Source organism: Purpureocillium takamizusanense, chromosome 7 (assembly GCF_022605165.1).
Source record: "Purpureocillium takamizusanense chromosome 7, complete sequence".
NCBI classification, from domain to species: Eukaryota; Fungi; Ascomycota; class Sordariomycetes; order Hypocreales; family Ophiocordycipitaceae; genus Purpureocillium; species Purpureocillium takamizusanense.
Genome location: NC_063074.1, coordinates 1,483,321 through 1,502,505, shown reverse-complemented (window position 1 = coordinate 1,502,505; position 19,185 = coordinate 1,483,321). Strand labels below are relative to the sequence as shown.

The 19,185-nt window shown below is 59.5% G+C and overlaps 4 protein-coding genes across 4 annotated transcripts; 2 read left to right on the top strand and 2 right to left on the bottom strand.

The window, feature by feature from the left end:
- The first annotated feature begins 1,452 nt into the window (after positions 1-1,452).
- TOP2 (DNA topoisomerase 2) lies at positions 1,453-7,337 on the top strand. The gene is made up of 4 exons (XM_047989286.1): positions 1,453-1,780; positions 2,116-5,412; positions 5,466-5,744; positions 5,801-7,337. The coding sequence occupies exons 1-4, from the start codon at positions 1,709-1,711 to the stop codon at positions 7,103-7,105; spliced, it is 4,953 nt and encodes a 1,650-aa protein (XP_047845285.1). The 5' UTR covers positions 1,453-1,708; the 3' UTR covers positions 7,106-7,337.
- Positions 7,338-7,407: 70 nt separating this feature from the next.
- Positions 7,408-8,984, top strand: TAP42 (Type 2A phosphatase-associated protein 42). The gene has a single exon (XM_047989285.1). The coding sequence runs from the start codon at positions 7,691-7,693 to the stop codon at positions 8,939-8,941; it is 1,251 nt and encodes a 416-aa protein (XP_047845284.1). The 5' UTR covers positions 7,408-7,690; the 3' UTR covers positions 8,942-8,984.
- Positions 8,985-9,213: 229 nt separating this feature from the next.
- Positions 9,214-12,341, bottom strand: JDV02_007758 (uncharacterized protein). The gene has a single exon (XM_047989284.1). The coding sequence runs from the start codon at positions 11,956-11,958 to the stop codon at positions 9,397-9,399; it is 2,562 nt and encodes an 853-aa protein (XP_047845283.1). The 5' UTR covers positions 11,959-12,341; the 3' UTR covers positions 9,214-9,396.
- Positions 12,342-13,908: 1,567 nt separating this feature from the next.
- JDV02_007757 (uncharacterized protein) lies at positions 13,909-18,448 on the bottom strand. The gene is made up of 5 exons (XM_047989283.1): positions 17,737-18,448; positions 16,349-17,645; positions 16,218-16,289; positions 16,096-16,164; positions 13,909-16,040 (listed from the first exon to the last, which is right to left on the bottom strand). The coding sequence occupies exons 1-5, from the start codon at positions 18,056-18,058 to the stop codon at positions 14,276-14,278; spliced, it is 3,525 nt and encodes a 1,174-aa protein (XP_047845282.1). The 5' UTR covers positions 18,059-18,448; the 3' UTR covers positions 13,909-14,275.
- Between the last annotated feature and the right edge of the window lie 737 nt (positions 18,449-19,185).

The following is a 19,185-nucleotide window of genomic DNA, read 5'->3' as shown; positions in this document are numbered from 1 at the left end:
GCACTCTCGCAAGAGGAGAAATGCCCCGGAGGAGCACAAACCTGTTCATGGGGATAAATTTGCGGACTTGAGCCGAGCCTGGAACCCAGGAGCACGTGTAACGTCGGCTGCGTCCCCAAGACGGGGAGCCCGGCCTTGCGTCATGTAGCGACCAGGTCCAAAGACTTCAGCGTTGCGCGAAAGGTACTGTATGAACGCTTGTCAGACGCGTAAAGGATGCCCACCTGCATCGACGTTGCCATGCAGGGCCTATCAGCATGGTGGTGTCCCAAGCGTGGTGACGTTCGGGTCCGACCGAGGACGCAGCTCTCCAGTCTCACGCACGTCTCGTGCTCGACGAATAAAGACTCTTGCAGCGTCGGAAGCTTCCTAATACCACTCACCCTGGCTCTACTTGCCTGAGCAAAAGACTGCCGAGGGCTCAGCCCAAGCAGCTTGGATGATGCTCTGGTTATCCCGGTCGACATACCACGGCCTTTTAGGATATGGCAGACAACGGTTTCCACAGGCGCCGGGTTCTCTTCCTCGCCACGTGCTGCTGCTGTCTGTCGTCATCAAATCCGCCAACGTGCGCATCGGAGAATTATGCCCGTGTGCTCTTGCCACAGCATCACCACTAGGCGACAGACAATTGAAGCTTATCCCTCTAGGTGCCGATTTCATGTTGAGACATTGGCAACCCAGACGGCAGGTGGGTAAGACAGGAGGCCATGACGGACTCTAGCGTGGTAGTAGCTAACGTCGAGTGAAGCCAGCATGGCTGTCAGACGTTGCAGGCAGGGTGGCACGAACGACGAAAGCCCTTTCGCGGCGTCTGAACTGCCCGTTTCTCGTGTCACATCTCGGCATTGTGTAGCCGGACTCGGCTGGGAGGCACCGCTGCTTCAGGCACAGTCTATCGGGACGCGTCAAGTCGAGCCGGGCGGCGATGATGTCGCAGCAGCCCAAGCGCAGGCTTCGCATGCGGGACACGAGCTCGTCATGAGATGCCTGTGATGTTGTTACATTCACGTTGGGCTTACGACGCAAAGCGCAGAAACAAACACCCAATGGGCGGCCCTGGGGACTTGAGTGTGACTGTTGACAAACGGCAGGAGACAACTGTCCGTCGGCTTGTTGCGGTGCGCGGCTACACTGACACAGCGACGTGCGAGGTTGCAGACGGACGGCTGGGCTGATGGTGGAGGTGCTGGTCGGAGGCGTAGCACAGAAAAGGGGGCAGATGTGATGGCGAGCGGGCAGGGGTGGGTCGTCAGGGGTAGACGGGGGTTGAGGGTCCAGGAACGATGGCTGACATAATAATTGGGGTGTGGGTACCAAGTGTACTGTGTATGCCTCAGGCAGCAAGACACGGTCCCATCTTGGCTGGCTCTCATCAGGGTCCTGAATGGGGCAGGCGCGCGTCCCAAGGAGGGATTGATTGTTTACGCGATGGAGATCGACGGCCGACCACCACAACAGCCACAACAACAAACAACAACATCAACACTACCACCGGCGCTCCTTTAAGGGTCATGTGAACTGGCTCCCCAGACCGGCACGCCCCGTTGTCTTGTATCGCTCCGTCGCCGTCGCCCGGCTCGTTTTGCGGTCGTACCGGTCTCGCCGCCCCTGTCGCTCTTTGTTCTCGTGTTCAGACAATTTCTGTTTCTTTGTGCCTTGGGAATACTCGCTTTACCCTCGACGGTCTTTATCTAGAGCCGCCAAGATGGATTCCGACATCATGGACGATTCTGTATTCAGCCTGGACGAGGAGTCGGACGGTTTTGTTCCTGAAATGGTAAGTTGACCGCCCCTACCCCGAGTTTGCCTTACCGGTCGCCTCTCGCGCAGCTGGATATTTCATGAGCGGCCGGCGCATCGCCGCCAGCGCAGGCAGGCAGGCAGGCCGTGCGCCAGCTGCGCGCCGCCAGCGACTGCAACTGCAATTGTTGGCGAGCGCCCGGCCACGGGTGCTTCAAACCGCGCGCGAGTCTCTGGCTTCACTCCGCACTCTACCCTCCCCATACACCACCCAGCGCAGCATCTGCCTTCGCCATGGAGCCCCCTCCCGCGCCGCGCCAGGATGCGAAGCCATCCATCATTGCGAAATGGCTACTAATGGCTACCGAGCAGAGAGCCAAAAAGGCCGCCGCGCGGCCCGCCGCCAAGAAGGCAGCAGCAGCGAAGCCTGCAACGAAGAAGCGTGCCAAGCCCGAGAGCGACGACGAGGATTCCTTCGGCGAGACTTCTGGTTTCTCCCACACGCCTCCTAGCTCTAAGAAGCAAAAGAAGGGGCCGGCGCCAAAGAAGTCGAGCGGAGTACCGTTGGCCGAGGTGGAAAATGACAGCTTGATCATTGATGCCCCGACGCAGGCCAAGTCCAAGAAGACCGCGACCGAGACGTACCAGAAGCTCACCCAGCTGGAGCATATCATCAAGCGTCCTGACACCTACATCGGATCCGTCGAAAAGACGGACCAGCAAATGTGGGTGTTCAACAAGGAAACGTCCCAGATGGAGTATAAAAACATCACCTACGTGCCCGGCTTCTACAAGATCTTTGACGAGATCCTCGTCAACGCTGCCGACAACAAGCAGCGAGACAGCACCATGAACACGATGAAGGTCACCATCAACCGGGAGACGGGCGAGATCAGCGTGGAAAACAACGGCAAGGGAATTCCCGTTGTCATCCACGAAAAGGAGAAGATCTACATCCCAGAGCTGATCTTCGGTCACCTGCTTGCCGGCTCCAATTTTGACGACAACGAGCAAAAGACTGTCGGTGGCCGCAACGGCTACGGAGCCAAGCTCTGCAACGTTTTCAGCACCGAGTTCACTCTGGAGTGCCAGGATAGCACCCACGGCAAGCGATACAAGCAAACGTGGAACGACAACATGCAAAAGATGCAGAAGGCCAAGATCACTTCTAATAAATCTGCCGACTTTGTGCGCGTCACGTTCAAGCCGGACTACCACCGCTTTGGCATGCCCGAGGGCATCAGCGACGACCTCGAAGCACTGCTGTATCGACGCGTGTACGACATGGCTGGCACTGTCCGCGGCGTCAAAGTGCACCTTAACGGCACGCAGATCAAGCTCAACACCTTCAAGGCCTATTGTGACCTCTATGCCAAATCCATCGCCTCAGAGAGGAGCGCGGAGGAGGGTGGCGCCCCTACGTGCACCGTAGAGATCGACAAGGACAAGACCCATCCCCGATGGGAGGTGGGCTTCACCGTCTCCGACGGCACCTTCCAGCAGGTCTCCTTTGTCAACTCCATCGCTACCACCTCGGGCGGCACCCACGTCAACTACATCGCCGATCAGATCACCGCCTCGTTGCTCAAGACGTTGAACAAGAGAAAGAAGGGCCATACCCTGAAGCAGACCCATCTCCGAAACCACATCTTCATCTTCGTAAACTGCCTCGTCAACAACCCTGCGTTCACGTCGCAGACCAAGGAGCAGCTTACTACCAAGGCTAGTCAGTTTGGTAGCAGATGCACCTTGGGCGACGAATTCCTCAAGAAGATCGCCAAGTCCGAGGCCATCGAGAACATCATGGATTTTGCACAGAAGAAGGCAGACAAGATGATGTCCAAGAGCGACGGCAGCAAGCGTTCCCGCGTCAGCAACGCCAAGCTGGTCGAGGCCAACTTGGCGGGCACCCGCCGCGGACACGAGTGCACGCTGATTCTGACAGAAGGTGACTCTGCCAAGGGTCTGGCGGTGTCGGGACGAGCCATCCTCGACCCCGACCGCATCGGCGTGTTCCCCCTTCGAGGAAAGCTGCTCAACGTGCGAGACGCCTCAATCGACCAAATCACCAAGAACCAGGAGATTCAAAACATCAAACAGTTCTTGGGCCTAAAGCATAAACAGGTCTACACGGACACCAAGAGCCTTCGTTATGGCCACCTGATGATCATGACCGATCAGGATCACGACGGTAGTCATATCAAGGGCCTCCTGATCAACTTCCTCCAAGTCCAGTTTCCATCACTCTTGAAGATACCCGAGTTCCTCCGCGAGTTCATCACGCCAATCGTCAAAGTCTGGCAAGGTCCGAACCCGAAGAAGCCCCTCAAGCTCAGGTCCTTCTTCACACAGCCGCAGTACGAAGAGTGGAAGAAGTCAACGGAGCACTCTACCGGCAAGTGGACGAGCAAGTACTTCAAGGGTCTGGGAACCAGCTCCAACGAGGATGCCCAGGTCTACTTCACCAACCTGGATGAACACTTGAAGGAGTTCAACGTGATGACGGCAGATGAAGCCGAGCTATTCGATTTGGCCTTCTCCAAGAAGAAGGCAGACGCACGAAAGGAATGGCTCGGCAACTTCAAGCCTGGGACGTTTCTGGACCATTCAACCAAGTCCATCACCTACAGCGATTTCGTGAACAAGGAGCTCATTCTGTTCAGTATGGCTGATAATATGCGATCCATCCCGTCGGTACTAGACGGGCTGAAACCCGGTCAGCGAAAGGTCATGTACGCGTGTTTCAAGCGCAATCTGATCAAAGACAAGAAGGTTGCGGAGCTGTCGGGTTACGTCTCGGAGCAGACATCCTACCACCACGGCGAAGCGTCCCTTCAGCAGACCATTATTGGACTGGCCCAGAACTTCGTGGGGTCCAACAACATCAACTGCCTGGAACCAAGCGGCAACTTTGGTTCGCGACTCGCCGGAGGATCCGACGCCGCCAGCCCTCGTTACACCTTCACACGTCTCTCTCCGTTCGCGCGCAAGATTTTCTCGCCGCTTGACGAGCCGAACCTGAAGCATCAATACGATGACAACAACCGCATCGAGCCTGAAGTATATGCTCCCATCATTCCCATGGTGCTGGTGAATGGCGCCGACGGCATCGGCACGGGATGGAGCACGACGATCCCCAACTACCATCCCATCGACATCGTCAATAACCTGAAGCGACGCATGGGTCGTCTGGAAGAGGATGACCCGGAAGAAAGGCCCTTTGAGACCATGATGCCGTGGTTCCGGGGCTGGAAGGGAAGCCCTGAGCCAGCTGGCCCGGACCGGTACAAGTTCAACGGCATGGCCTACCAGAATGACGCCAACGCCAACGAGGTGGTCATCACCGAGCTGCCGATCCGCATGTGGACAGACGACTTCAAGGCCAGGCTGGAAAAGGTCATCAGTGGCGTGGATGGCCCAAGCTGGATCAAGGACTACAAGGAGTTCAACGACCACAAGACGGTGCACTTTGAGATCATGGTCGACGAGAAGCACATGGCCAAGGTCCTGGAGGAGGGCCTGCTCGAGCGCTTCAAGCTCACCAAGCAGGTTGCCACGTCAAACCTGGTTGCCTTTGACACGAACGGCATGATCCGCAAGTACGAAAAGGTGGAGGAGATTCTCGAGGAGTACTACCAGTACCGCCTGTCCATGTACTTGGAGCGAAAGGTATTTTCAGAAGAACCCCGCGTGTCTACATGTGCAGCGCTGACCAGACCTAGAAACACTGGCTGGGCGTCTACCACGCCGAGTGGCGCAAGCTGCAGAATCAGGCGAGATTCATCAAGGAGATCATCGACGGTGACCTGATTGTGGGCAAGAAGAAAAAGGACGTCCTCGTGCGCGAACTTCGCCAGCGCAAGTATGAGGCCTTCCCACGGGGCAAAGACACGAAGAAGAAGGCGACAGACGAAGACGACGATGAGTCGGGAGGTGAAGACAATGGAGAGGACCAAGACATGGTCGATGGTGGTGCTCGCGACTACGACTATCTGCTCTCGGTAAGCAACGAACGATGCGACCCCGGCCTTGATGGCGCTCCAGCTAACAGGTTCAGATGCCCATCTGGTCTTTGACGGCAGAACGCCTCGAGAAGCTCAACGACGCCATTGCCAGGAAGAGGGCCGAGCATGACGAACTTTTGGCCAAGAGCGAAAAGGACCTGTGGTGCACTGATCTAGACGAGTTTACGATCGAGTGGGAGAACCAGCTCGCGCTCGACGCAGAGATCCAGACCAGTATTCGTCGCATGGGCCGACGCGTATCCCAGAAGATAGGAGCTGGGCGAAATCGCAAGGCCAAGGACGACGATGACTACGAGCCCGAGAAGAAGACCAAGGGTAAGGGCAAGGCCAAGGCGGCGCCCAAGGTGGCGCCCAAGGTGGAGACGAAGAGCTCTCAGAGGTTTGCCGATATGTTCAGCTCGAAGCCCAAGGCCAAGAAGGAGCCGAAGCAGGAGACACCAGGCTTCTCTGAGGACAACTTTTCCGATGACGACTTTGCGGCGCTCAGCCGAAGCAAGCCGGCGGCTGCGCCTGCGCCAAAGGCCTCGCAGTCACAGTCGGTATCGGCCTCGCAGTCGGAAGAGCCCGATGCCGGGCGGACGAAGCGCGTGGCCGCCTCCAAGGCGAAGCGGGTGTTTGAGCTGTCATCGGATAGTGACGATGACTACAACGACAACCTGCTCGGCGACATTGGAGACATGGTCAAGGGCATCGGCAAGATGGAGGGCGAGTCAAGCGGACGACTCAGTCTATACGCCATGAACCGACCAGAGTCGAGTCACGGTAACGGCGGGTCCAGCGGACTGCCGAAGCTTAAGACGAAGGCGTCCAGGTCGACATTTGATGTGGACAGTCCGGACGAGACCAACTACGAGCTGCTGGCAAAGTCGTCCCCACACAAGGCGGCGAAGAGGGAGGAGGACGCGGTTGACAGCTTCTTGTCGGACGACGAGCCCATGGTGCCACCTTCCAAAGCCCAGGCGGCCAAGGCGTCTTCGAGCGGGACGGCTGGGCTCGCAACAGTCAAGAAAGCACGAGGGCGGCCGGCGGGGGCCAAGAACAAGGCCAAGGCTGAGCCCAAGGCCAAGGCCGCGCCCAAGGCGACGACACTCTCGCCCGCCGCCAAGGCCTATGCGGCGAAGCGGGGTGTCAAGAAGAGCGTGCTCGCGGCGCTCGACGACTCAGATGACGAGATGGCTGGTCCCCCCTCGCCGGTAGCAAAGCCTGCGGCTCGTGGACGGCCTGGTCGGACTGCCGCCACGAAGCGCCGTGTCGTAGTCGACATGGATTCGTCGATGGATCTCGAGGAAGACGATGGCAGCGACGACCCGTTTAAAATGGACGATGATGATGACTAGATATTTTGGCGCACGGTGCCTGAGGGGCTCGAGGAGTGCCGGATTTCAGTAGCTTTGCTTTTTCTTTATGGTGACGAGTTGTTGTCGCTGCGAGCCGAAGGGGCGAGCTCGTTGGTTTGCGGGCGTTGGCAGCAGGGAAGGAATGGATTCGCCCAGTCTATCTCAATTTGATACACCTTGACGCACTGCCGAATAGCTTGCGATGTGGTGAGCGCCGACGTGCAATGATGGCTTAATACGTGGGGAACATGAAAACGTGAAGTGAGTGTGGTTGTGCTTGTGGTGGCATCTATCTGTACGTAGTGGCGGTGATGGTGGCGGCGATGGTGGCGGCGTCGTCGTCTATCGATAAGGAATGATGGAGGGGTAGCGCGGGAGGTGCAGCACCAAGCTTGACTGACTACAACAACGGACGGCTGCTGAGCTCCAACCAAACAAACAACTGCCATCTTACCTTGCACAACCTCTCTCGCGAGGCAACGACGACCACATCTCAGAGGGGCAGCATCAGCAGCTGGAGTAGCAGCAGAAAATCAGTGACGTCTTTCTTCCCGACGATACACACACAGCCACACACACACAACGATGGCCTCGTCCTCCAACGACGAGCCGCCGCGCTCGCTCCGCGCCGTCTTCGAGGACGCAGAGGAGAAGCGCCGCGCCCTCGAGGCCTCCCCCGACGCGGCTACCTCGCCGCGCTACGCCGACGCCGTCGACGCCGCCGCCGCGCAGTACGCCCGCGCGCTCGACCTGTCTTCGGCGCTGGCCGTCTTCTCGCCCAACGAGTCGCTCGAGGACCTGGCCACGGCGTCGCTGCCGTACCTGCTCGCGAGCTTTTACCTGGCCGAGGTGCTGCAGCGGACGCCCACGTTTGTCCATCCCGTGCCGTCTGCTAGCGGCAGCGGCAGCAGTGGCGCGCCATCGTCGTCGCCGTCCGAGTCGACGCGCAGGCGGCTCGAGGTCCTGCGCCGCGCGCGCGCCGCGTACGAACGTTTCGTCGACCTGGCCGACGCGTACGGCCTCGTGTCGGGGCCCTACGTCGAGATGCTGGAGCGGTACCGCGACGACGCAGAGGGCTTCGCCGTGGTGCCGCCGGGGCGGGACGCGGCCGCCCGGCGCGAGGGCAAGATTGCGGGCTTCCGCGCGGAAAAGGCGCTGCGCGAAAGGCTCGCGTACCTCCGGGCCAGAAAGAGCCGGCGGCGCCACAACGATGATGAGGACACCGGCGGCGTTGATGACGAAGATGATGACGGCGACGTGGACGAGGAGGTGGCGCGCGAGCTGCACCTCGCGACCGTGGCGCACGCGGTGCACCAGACCTTCCAGGCGCTCGACTCGATGAACCGCGAGGTGCCGCTGCTCGCTCAGGCGCAGTCAGCACCCGACAACTACAACAACTACAACAACAACGGTGCCGAGCGTCAATCAGGAAACCAACGCCCCCGCGCAAACGACGACGACGACGCCACGACATGGCGCCTCGACCAGCCGCTCCACCGCAGCGGGCCCGGGGCCACGAGACCGGGACGCGGCGGCCCTCTCCTCTCGCAGCGCGGCACGCCCCTCCAGCCGTTCACGCTCGTCGGCTCGCGCGCGGACCTGGCCCGCGGCGTGTTCCGCCCGGGCCACAACCTCCCGACCATGAGCATCGACGAGTACCTCGAGGAGGAGCGCCGGCGCGGCGGCATCCTCGAGGGCGGCACCGACCCCGCCAGGCCCCAGGTCGACGAGGACGACGTGGACGCCGCCGACCGGGAGACGTACAAGGCGCGCGAGTGGGACGACTTCAAGGACGAGAACCCCCGCGGGTCGGGCAACACGCTCAACATGGGGTAGCCTTTTCTGCATTTCTCTGCTTGCTTGTCTGTTTGCTTGCTTGCTTCATCTACTTGCTTGGGTGGTTGGCATTTTCCACGGCGTTCATTCTTCTTTGGCATTTTGGCACGGGGCAAAGGCACTTCCAAGCGGGAACCGCAAAGCGACGCTCACAGGCAGAGGGGAACACACCGGTTCATCAACACAACACACAAAACAGTGTCTTGCACAATAGATACCCTATCTTTAAACCTCAGGGCCAAATACATGAACCCCCCCCCACCCCCCCCCCCCTCTCTCTCTCGTCATGACATGTCGTCGTAGTCTCGTTGATATCCAGCCGTATTCCTCGTCTCGTCGTACCCTGAAGGCAGCATCCTTTCAAACTTTTGCTTTTAGCGACCCGTTCCCAAAGTCATCTTCTTCGTAACTCGTTCGTTCTCCACTTTCATGTACTAGAAGCACGTGGATGCTGCTCAAACCATCACCAGACTGCCCTCGCTGTCGCTGTCACCGTCACTGTCTTCGCTATACGGCCCGACAGTGTCGTCGCGCCTGCCCCACGCGCCGCTACTGGCGGTCGACTCGCCGTCTGCCGTGGAGGCATCGTGCGCATCCGTGCCCGAGTCGGAGTCGACCATCATCTCGAGCGCCTGCCCCACGCCCTGGTGCGCCGCTGGCACCGCAAACTGCGCCTCCTGGTACTCCGAGCCGGCCATCGTAAACGACTCGGATGCGAGGGTGACCTCGTCGGCAATGACCTCGTCGGGCTTGTACACGGTCGAGATGCTATCGTGCACGTCGACCGATCCCGCTATGGTGCTCCCTTTGAACCTCATGGCCGACATCTCCTCAATCATGGACTCCGATATGCTCGCCGGGGCGGACGGCAACGTGCATCCCGTGTGGTATGCAGGCCCGGGGCCGTTGGGCCCCATGTCGGTTGGGGGAACATAGCTCTCGAACACTCCGCCCGTGCCGTCATCGAACCCGCCCGCCCACAACGGAAGAAACTTCAACTCGTTCATCGACATGGTCAGAAGCATGTGGCGAGTGAGATTCAGAGGTGGGTCGACGTCGTGGCGTATCCACGACACGGTGATGGGCTGCAGGGCGTCCTTGACCTGCCAGTCCAAACGATCCAGATCAAGCACGGGAAGAAAATGATAGACTGTGCTTCTGCTAGAAGTGTCGTATGGGCGCACAAACTCGGCGCATTCGGCAGTGCGCATAATGGCAGGCTGTTCGCGGGTCACGTTTCCGAGAATGATGTCCAGCTCCTTGACCAGGGACTGGTATGGAATCCCCGTCTTCTTCGCATGAGCCCCCAGGTATAGATGCCAGCTGCATGTCTCGCCGAGCTCGTTGTAGAAAAACGGACAAAGCAATTTTTGCGTGTCGTTCATGCGCAAGACTATCGATTCAAGGCTTTCGTAGTCCTGTGGCAGCATGTAGGTTGCCCGGTCCACGTCCATACTCCGGAACGTGTAGCGCTTTTCTGTGATGGGTTGCGACAGAATTCGTCGTACTATTTCGTTCACGGCAGTGGGGAGGGCATCCATCAGCACCCGCAGCAACGCCAGGGCCATGGGACAAGAAGGGGTGTCCCCTTTGGCCAGAAGAACCTCGAGCCTCCGAAGTTTCTCCCACTCCGCAATGTGCCAGACGTTGAACAAGTCGGGGCTCTGGAGCTGGTCCTTGAGCGTCGAAATTCTATCCACCAATGTTCGCGCGGCATGCTGTATGAGGTTGGAATGTTCGTCTGTGCAGTCTCCAGTCCTCCGGCCGAATATCGTGGTGCGGGGCGACGCCCGCTTGGCCTCGTCACTTGCCGCGTCCTGGAGGGCGAGTTCGTTGACAAGGATTCGGAACGCATTTTGGGTAATCTGCATGTTTTCGAGAGCGAAGCCGATGCGGAGAGCCTCTTCGGGAAGCACTTCGATAAATTTGATGTTGTTTCCGTGCATGAACCACTGCACGATACGATCGCGTATGACGGCGACGCAGTCAAACATCTTGGCAAGACCCAGGAGAGTCCAGACCCGGCTGGCCGAATCAATGAGCACATCCCGATCTTCGATGATGAAGAGCAGACGGATTATGGCGTTGCGATGGCGGATGGGGCAGTAGTCGGGTATCTGCCGAAACGCTGGTGTCTTGTAGCGGTCCGTCTCTCCCAAGAGCTTCAGGTTGAACAGGGTATCCGGCATTATCTGATAGATTCCAGGCTTCCTACCGCCATGGATTGTTTCATCGTATGTTTCGGGTGCTGAAACATTGCCGGCAGTGATGGCGGGCTTGAGATCCCCAAAGAACTCGTCGTCGCTGTCGACGTCGGGGGCCCGGCTCAAATGCCGGCACGAGCAAACATCGTCATGACCGCTGACGAGGCTCGGGTCCGTGTCGTACAGCTTATTGGAGCTCCACCAGCTCATGATGCCGGGGGTGAGCGAGAGCTCCGTCATCTGGAAGACGAGCTCGTCGCCTTCTGAGGGGGGCGTGAGGTCAATGAGAAACTTGACGCCGGGAGGCATCTTGTTGACCATCTTGCGGCGGCGCTGTATTCTGAACTGATACGTCGGGCCGAGCAACTCGGCGAATTTGGAGGACCCGGTTGCCAGAAGCCTCTGCGAGTGGACGCGGAACTTTTGGGTGCTGGCAAAGGGCACCCCATCACAGTCGGTTTTCCTCCACGAGTCCTTGAGGGTGCTCGGCAGGTCGACAAAGACAATGGTGTCGCCATGTTGAAGCTCGAACTCGGCATTGTGCAGAATGTGCAGCTCCATGTTTCTATACTCCTTGATCTGGGACTTGTCACGCATGATTTTGGGGCTCTGAGGCCACAACGTCGACTTGTTGAACGCGGCGGCGGACTGATCTACGTCGAGGACAGAAACTCGCGGCAACGAGGCGCCCTGAAGTATCACGCCGTCTTGCAAGTTGCCGGTCCAGTCGAATGAGCTGGCAGCCCAAGGATCGGTCATGGGCCAGGGCGTGAGGCCCTGCTCCGGCCGGCCTGGTTCATGCTGGGTTGCCATGGCGGGCGGATGAACCGACAGACGGCTGAACAGACGGCTGGGTGGGTGCGGATGGAAAGCAATTTGTCTCCTCGACAGTCGAGCTTGCTATCGCCCGCGATCAGCTTTGCGGCGGTTTGCCCACGTGGGTAACTGCCCGGCGCTGGCGGACGGGCAACAAGCCTTGGAACTTGTAGCCAATTGATGTGCGTTTTTGCTGATGAGCGCCTCGTGGGATGCAGAAACAAAGTGAGGGGCAGTCCCGCAGTCGACCGTGCAGCGGAGATGGGCTCGATTACGAGTCTGCGGTGAAGGGAGTAGCAGAGCGGCCGTGAAATCGATGATGGGATGAATGAAGAGGCAAACACGAATGACGGGGCGATGGGAAGTCGAGGTTGCTGATGGGTGGTGGTGGTGGTGGTGGTGCAGCACAGTATAGGCGGCTCAGGTAAGTAATGGCCGCCCGTAAACGCTGATGAGTTGCCTGCCCGCCCCGTCCCGTCTGCACTGCATGCCCTGCCCCCGTGACACGTCTAGGCTGTTTCTTACATGCAGCAGCACCGGCTGATGGACCGGGCAAGTGAGAAAAGGCAGTAGATCCCGGGTGGTAGGCAGGGCGAGGCAAGGTAAGGTAGGTTAGTACGAAGTACCCTTAGTACATATTCGATTTCTGTACTGTGCGAGGTGTATCGGCGCTGGCCACCATTCTCGCAACGCAAGTCGCGCGCCCGGAGGAAGGGGGCTTTTACGGCTTCAAGGTTGGTTATATCTCGATTGCCTTGGTGACACGCCGGAGCCCCAACGGGATGGGCTTAGATTCGCAAGTACACCTTGCGTAGGTGTGTTATTGGCACGAGTAGTCGCCTACAACTTCAGAAGAGAGGGAGAGAATGCCTGGGGCCATCCATGCATGGGTTTTTATCGACTTCTTGATACCTTGGTAGTAGCCGTGGCCCAGAGTCAAAGTCGGACAGGCCGAGCAAACGGTCGTGCCTGCCTTGCCTGCCTGTGGGATGCAACCTCCTGCACTGCCCACCAACTCTTAGTACATGATACTAAGTGAGTCACCCGCACGAACGAAAGTGCTGAGGTACAGTGCTAGTACCAAGGTCGTTGGAGTTTGATGGAGCATCTGCTCCTTTGGTACTAGAAGGTCCAATACAGGTTGACACCAAGTTCACGTCAGTACCAGCCACGAGCATGTCCATGGGAATGAATAATGTCAGTTGAGTCAACGCCCAGCCAGCGGCGCAGCTGCGCAGAATCCGGCAGTGCATTGACTAGCAGATCGTTGTTCCCAGTGTCTGCATGTAGTGCATCTACCTTGCGCTGTACTAACACTGTGCAGAACCAATCCGAACTCCAAACCTGAGGTAGCACTCCAAGTACCTGAGGAAGGTACAGGTACCCGGCCTGGTTTGTCCCAAGGCACCTACAAATATGTGCCCACTACTACTAGGTACCTTCAATGCTACGAGATCGAATCGCCAAGAGAAGAAAAAAAGAGCCCTTACATCCATCCAGCATCATCATCATCAGCCGCTGTTGCCTGCCCGTCTGTCCGTCCGCCTGATTGCACCGCCTCATGGTTGAGGATGATGATGATGATGTTGTTGATGACACGGCTCCGAGACGCAAAACAAAAATGTATGAAGCCCGTTGCTCCTGGGGGCCCCCCGGCCGGTGAGTTTCCTGCTCCTCCTCCTCATCTTCCCTCCCTCCCCGGTCCTCATTAGCATCAATCGTCCCCCCTCCGCTGAGGCTCACGCGCCACCACACCCACCACGCCTCGTCTCGCAAACACCAATGCCAACCACCAACAGTCACCACGATGGGCCGGCCCTGCGGCCACGCAACCCACACCCCTCCCCCCACCCCCCCGGCCCGGTTTCCACTTCGGCAGCGAGGCGCCACATGCACTCCCAGCTCCACCCCGTCTGACTGCCTCCCAGCTGACCCCGCCGTCGACCTGCCTGCCGCTTGTTGTGGATTCTTGTGAGGCTCCAAAGTCATCATCAATCTGTACTTCGACTTCCTCCGTACTGTGAACCTCGTCCTAGTGTCATTCTACAGAACAGCACCTGGCTTCAAGGACACGCGCAATTCATTCAATGCAATGCAATCCGGTTCTTGTTCTTTTCTCACTCTTGCCGATCCTGGCCGCAACCAACCTGGAACAATGCCGTGCCCTGACATGCGCAATCATTCTTCCCGCCACCGTACGCCTCATCGCCACCCAATAAACCTTACAAACCGCTCAAGGGATGGTAGGTATATATATGCTTCGCGGACCCCAACGCCTGTCAATGCAGTCAATCCCCATCATTACCCCCTCCCATTACATGGAGCTCCCCTTGGCTCCCATGCCGTCGTCCACCTCCCCTTCGTCGTCCGTAGTCGCGTAGACAATCTCCTTGCCCTTGGTCCGGGCCTCTCGCCGCGCGCCCATGCCGACTTTGCCTTCCTTCATGCTCCGTCGGCTGACCGGCCGGCTCGGGTGCGGTCTCCTGGGCGTCCCCTCGCCCTTGGTCCTCCGCGACCGGTCGTAGTCGCCGCTGTCGATGCCCGTCGCCCGAGCCTCTTCCGCCGACGAGTTGCGCGTCGTGTGCGGGCCCGTCGAGCTGTTCTTGAGGTCTCGCATCTCCTTGATGACGTCGGCGAAGCTCTCCTCCAGCGTCTTCATGCGAGCCAGAACCAGCCTTCCCATCCTATCACGGTCAGCGACATCCACCCCGCCCGCCGCACGCAGTCGGTTGTCCTTCATCATCGCCATGGCCATCTGTGTCTGGAAACTCCCCGCCATCCCGGCATTGGCGTCTTCCGGGGCGAACTGGTCTGAGAGAACGCTTAGGTCGATCGACGAGAGTCTCCTCGCGTCGCGCAGGCGGTCGCGCGGGTCGAGGCTGAGCATCGCCGTCCTGCTCACGCCGCCGCCAGTCTGCGAGAGACCGGGCGGTGCGAGAATTGGACGCGGGTGCGAGCTGGGGATCTGTGCCGTTCGTCGAGGCGAGGTCCGACGGCTCGCCTGGACAGGCGACGCTGCGCCGCCGGTGCCTCGGCCGCTCGGCCCGAGCTTCTTCACTGGGGCGGTCTTTGGCGGTGATTTTGTGGCGGCCGGCACGGCGGCTTGGGTCATCTCCTCTGGGTTGTAGAGGATAGTATTTGTTGACAGCGTGCGGCCGTGCATCCCACGCCTGTTGCCCTGGCGTGGGCTGGGGACTCCCTTGGCCGACGAGTCGTGCGACGAGGCCAGCTTGGCCGACCGCGCCGCCATTGGTGTCGTGAAGTAGTCTTCTTCCTCGATGCCGTGCTTCTCGAATTGGTTGCTGCGGTCGGCGTTGGTCACAGCATCGTCCTCGTCTTCGTCGTTCGTCACCAGCTCGTCGTCGCCGTCCGCGTCCGTGTGATCCTTGTAATCCGGTATCACGACGTCCAAGTTGGACCGGCGGCGCGCAAACGACGCCCCTTGGTTCGAGAGCAGGTCGGCGGGATCGCTCGCTGTTGATCTGACATCCGACACCTGCCGGTGCGACGATCGGTCCCACGCCACGCTCAGGCGCTTCTGCCAGTCCGGCACCGCTCTGCTATCCACCGTCGGCCAGTTTGAAAGCGGCATTCCATCGTCGTCGTGCTGGTCCATCCAGTTGCGAATAGCCGTCTGCGTCTTGCGTCGCTCGTTCCGCCGCTGGGTTCGTAGAGTAGATGCTTCGGGCATACGCCGAAAGACTTCTTCCAAGGCCCGGTCCTTGTGGAAGCCCGCCACAGACTCCTCCCGCACCCGAACGTTGGGGCTGAACATGGCCGTCCTCTCGACTGGGTCACGGAACGAGATCGTTCTCGGGCGGCTTCTCCCATGGTTCTCGACCAGGTCCGTGGGCTCGAACATGGACGGCGCCAGCCAAAACCTCTCATACAAGTAGATGAAGAAGAGGACGGGGAAGTGCGTGACCTTTATGATGGTGCGGTTGAGCCAGACAAAGTGTCTCAAGGGCATAAAGTACCGCAGGGGCATCAGAAGCCAGGCAAAGATGTTGCTGGGAGCAATGTACGAAAACAGCGCATCATTCTTGACCATGGAGATGGTGTTGATTGCAAATAAGAACCTGCAGCAACGGTTAGGCGGTGCCTCTGTAGCTGCACTTGGGACAGACAACTTACTGGTGTTCCTCGGTGGCATTTGACGCTATGGTCATGAAAGAGTTGGTCAAAACGGTGATGAGAATTGTCCTAGGCCAAGGTATCAGCCTCCGCCGCATGACGGCCAAGTTCATTCTACTCACACGACCAAGAAGTGACAAATAATGAGAAACATCATCATCAGAATGCGAGCAAGCCAGTTGTACTGCGGCCACCTAGTGTCCGGTCAGCATTGCCCTCAGTGCGGTCAAGGTAGAGATCCTGAGCAACGTACACGTCCCACGCGGCGGGAGTGAAGCCCATGAGAATCTGAAAGATCTTGTAGGCGACGTCGCCGCCGCTGTTGGCGCTCTGCGACAGGGTGAAGAAGACATAGAATCCGCTGCACATGATGAGAACCAGCACAAACACGGCAGCCAAGTCCACGGCCATGAGACGGAACGCAATCAGGAGCTGAGAGAAGTATTGGTAGTGGTCCAGGATGCTAAAGATGCGCGGCAGGAGAAGAATGGCGTTGGCGGCCAGGACATCGTACGCCATGTCGTTCCAGTGGTGCGGGTCAACCAGGAAGACGCCATAGGCGCGCATGCAGTAGTAGGCGATGAGCAGAACCAGGATCCCCAGGTCAAAGATGTTCCAGAAGCTCATAATGTAGAGCGCGAAACCCTGCTCGTTGAACCCAACGAGTTCGTCCAGCATGAACCCGGCACTCCAGAACCAGAAGACGAGCTCGAGGCCCGTGATTTGCACCGATCTCTGCGAGAGGACCGCCAGGAAGAGTCCGATCAAGACTGCGAGGGACACGGTAGAAAGAAACGACCTATACCGGGGGACACGCAGGCGCGACAGCTTGAGCATGGAGGCCTGGCGGGGGTCGTACAGCATCACGGTCCTTCTTCCGGGGGGCACGTGGAAACGTCCCGGCTTAGGTGGAAGGGATCCAAGCAGCGGGGTCCGATCGTTGGACTGGCGAGCATCGCCGTTGATGCCTTGGATGGAACCGGGCGGGGCCTCGCGGTGCAGGCTATCCGCTGCCGAGTAAAAGGTGATGGCACCATTCCACACGGCCTCGAGCTGCTGGATGACGACGGGATGTGCGAGGAAGTGCTTGGCGGAGGCGCGAATGGCAACCTCGAGCGTGGAGGTCCTCGACACCGTCATGGCCTGCTTGGACTTGGAGTTGGGGCGGCCGCCGACGGGGATGGGGGACTGCGCTCCCGGGAGCCCCTGCAGGGGATAAAAGTCGTAGGCCAGGGCATCGATGAGCTCCCTCGTGGTGTATTCCTTGAGCAGTTTGAGCGCGAGCAGCTCGCAGACCTTGGAGCGGGTATTGCTGATGCCGGCGTTGGCGGCGTAGCGCTGGCCCTCCTTTGTGAACTGGAGGCAGTTGGCCATGAGGGCGTACAGGGTCGCGCGGGAGAAGTGCTGGGTGCGTATCTGCTGCTGCATGGGCTTGACGAGGAACTGCGAGACCTGGGGCGAGCGCAGCTGCTCCCAGGTGAGCGTCGTCTCGGTGCGCGCCGAGACTATGATGCGGATAGCGTGCGTGATGTTGTAGATGGGCAGCGAGTCTGGCGTGCAACAACGAAGGGGGTCAGCAACACGATAAAATGCACTTTCGGCCAGGAGCCATATTCAAGGGTGTCTCGAGGAGGACCGTACCAAGATGCGTGGCAGAGAAGAGTGGCAAGACGGGCAACGCCTTGCCCGTCCTGCCGTCCTCGTCTGCGTCGGCGCCGTCGCCATCACCGTCGCCGTCCTCGTCCTGCGCATCATCGTCGGCGCCGTGGTCGAAGCGAAGGCCACGTTCCTCATTCGAGTCTTCGTCGTCGTCGTCGTCGGCCTCGGTGAAGTCGGCCGTGGCATGCGTGCGTCCGACGTAGCGTCGACGGGCACCGGGACGGGACGAGGGTGACAGGCTCGACTCGCGCAGGTCGACGCGACGGGGGCCGTGGCTCGGGCGGCGCAGCAGCGAGGAGAACATGATTCCAGCCAGGGAAGCGTGCGTTGGCTCGTGGAATCCAGCTTGGCCGCCGAAGAGGTGGACACGTCTCAGGGCAGCAGCAGCGCCATGGAGACGAGGCGAAGGGGTCGGGCTCGATGCCGCGAAAGGGCGAAGGGGAGGGGAGGAAGAGTGGGAGGGCGAGAGAAGCTTGGGTCGAGTGAGGTGACAGACAGGAGGGCAGGACGGGAGGTGCAAAAGGATCTTCCTGCCTGCCTGCCAACCCTGGCACGCACGAACTTCGAACCCAACCTGCAATCCAATCTCAATGGGCGAGCGACAGACGGCCAGCAGTACTAGGTAGGTACGTAGCCCAAGCCAAAAAGCCCGGCCCGGGCACCCACCCACCTCAGCTCGCGGGCGTTACTGACTTAGTGAGTTAGTGAGGTTTGTAGCCGCTGCAGGCGGGCTGGACGAGGCGCCGGGGCTGGCGCGCGGGGCTCAAGGGACGGGAGGACGCCCGGGCTGTGGGGGGGCCGATGTGAGGTGATGACCTCCAGCTCCATCAACCTGGAACCTCAACCCCGAATCGCCCCCCAATTACGCCAGGCCCAGTGCCGTGGGTTCACCTAAAACCGGGTGCCAGACGCACTGCTGCGGGACGAGGGACCCGCTGGAGGGAGTTCCAACCCATGTGAGGCCCCGCCCCTGGTCAAGGTCTGGTCTGGTCCGGTCCGGTTTGGCTGGTCACGTCGCACCAACAAACGGCGCAGGCCAAAGGCACGGCGGCTCAACGCGCGAGGGCTTCACTTTTTTCTTCGCGGCTGTCAAGGTGGCGGAAACGCATGCCGCTCAACACACTTTGTCGTGATGGTGTTTTTTTTCCCTCGATCCGTTTCTTCCTTACCCTTCACTTATCCTTGCCCGCGCCCCTCCCTCTCCTGAGGCGGCGCAGCGCGCGCTCGTGCGCCGGGCGGCTTCCATGCATCCATGCCTACTCGCTCACTACGTACTACAGTATAGTGGGCCGGCGGCCGACTTACACGGCGCCGTGGTGGCGGCGGCGGTGATGATGATGCTGGTGGGCCAGTTCAAATTACGCACGGGGCTAGCGAACGTTTGCCAAGGTTGAGCCATGCATTTGTTGACCATGTCCTGGACGTCCTTTG

What these genes read in the sequence shown, in the direction of transcription:
- JDV02_007757 (XM_047989283.1), bottom strand. Translation starts at nt 18,058, where the DNA reads ATGTTCTCCTCGCTGCTGCGCCGCCCGAGCCACGGCCCCCGTCGCGTC. An exon ending in CTTCTCTGCCACGCATCTTG is followed by an intron (nt 17,646 to 17,736) that starts GTACGGTCCTCC and finishes GTTGCACGCCAG; the next exon opens with ACTCGCTGCCCATCTACAAC. An exon ending in AATGCCACCGAGGAACACCA is followed by an intron (nt 16,041 to 16,095) that starts GTAAGTTGTCTG and finishes CCGTTGCTGCAG; the next exon opens with GTTCTTATTTGCAATCAACA.
- TAP42 (XM_047989285.1), top strand. Translation starts at nt 7,691, where the DNA reads ATGGCCTCGTCCTCCAACGACGAGCCGCCGCGCTCGCTCCGCGCCGTC.
- JDV02_007758 (XM_047989284.1), bottom strand. Translation starts at nt 11,958, where the DNA reads ATGGCAACCCAGCATGAACCAGGCCGGCCGGAGCAGGGCCTCACGCCC.
- TOP2 (XM_047989286.1), top strand. Translation starts at nt 1,709, where the DNA reads ATGGATTCCGACATCATGGACGATTCTGTATTCAGCCTGGACGAGGAG. An exon ending in CCATGTACTTGGAGCGAAAG is followed by an intron (nt 5,413 to 5,465) that starts GTATTTTCAGAA and finishes GACCAGACCTAG; the next exon opens with AAACACTGGCTGGGCGTCTA. An exon ending in ACTACGACTATCTGCTCTCG is followed by an intron (nt 5,745 to 5,800) that starts GTAAGCAACGAA and finishes TAACAGGTTCAG; the next exon opens with ATGCCCATCTGGTCTTTGAC.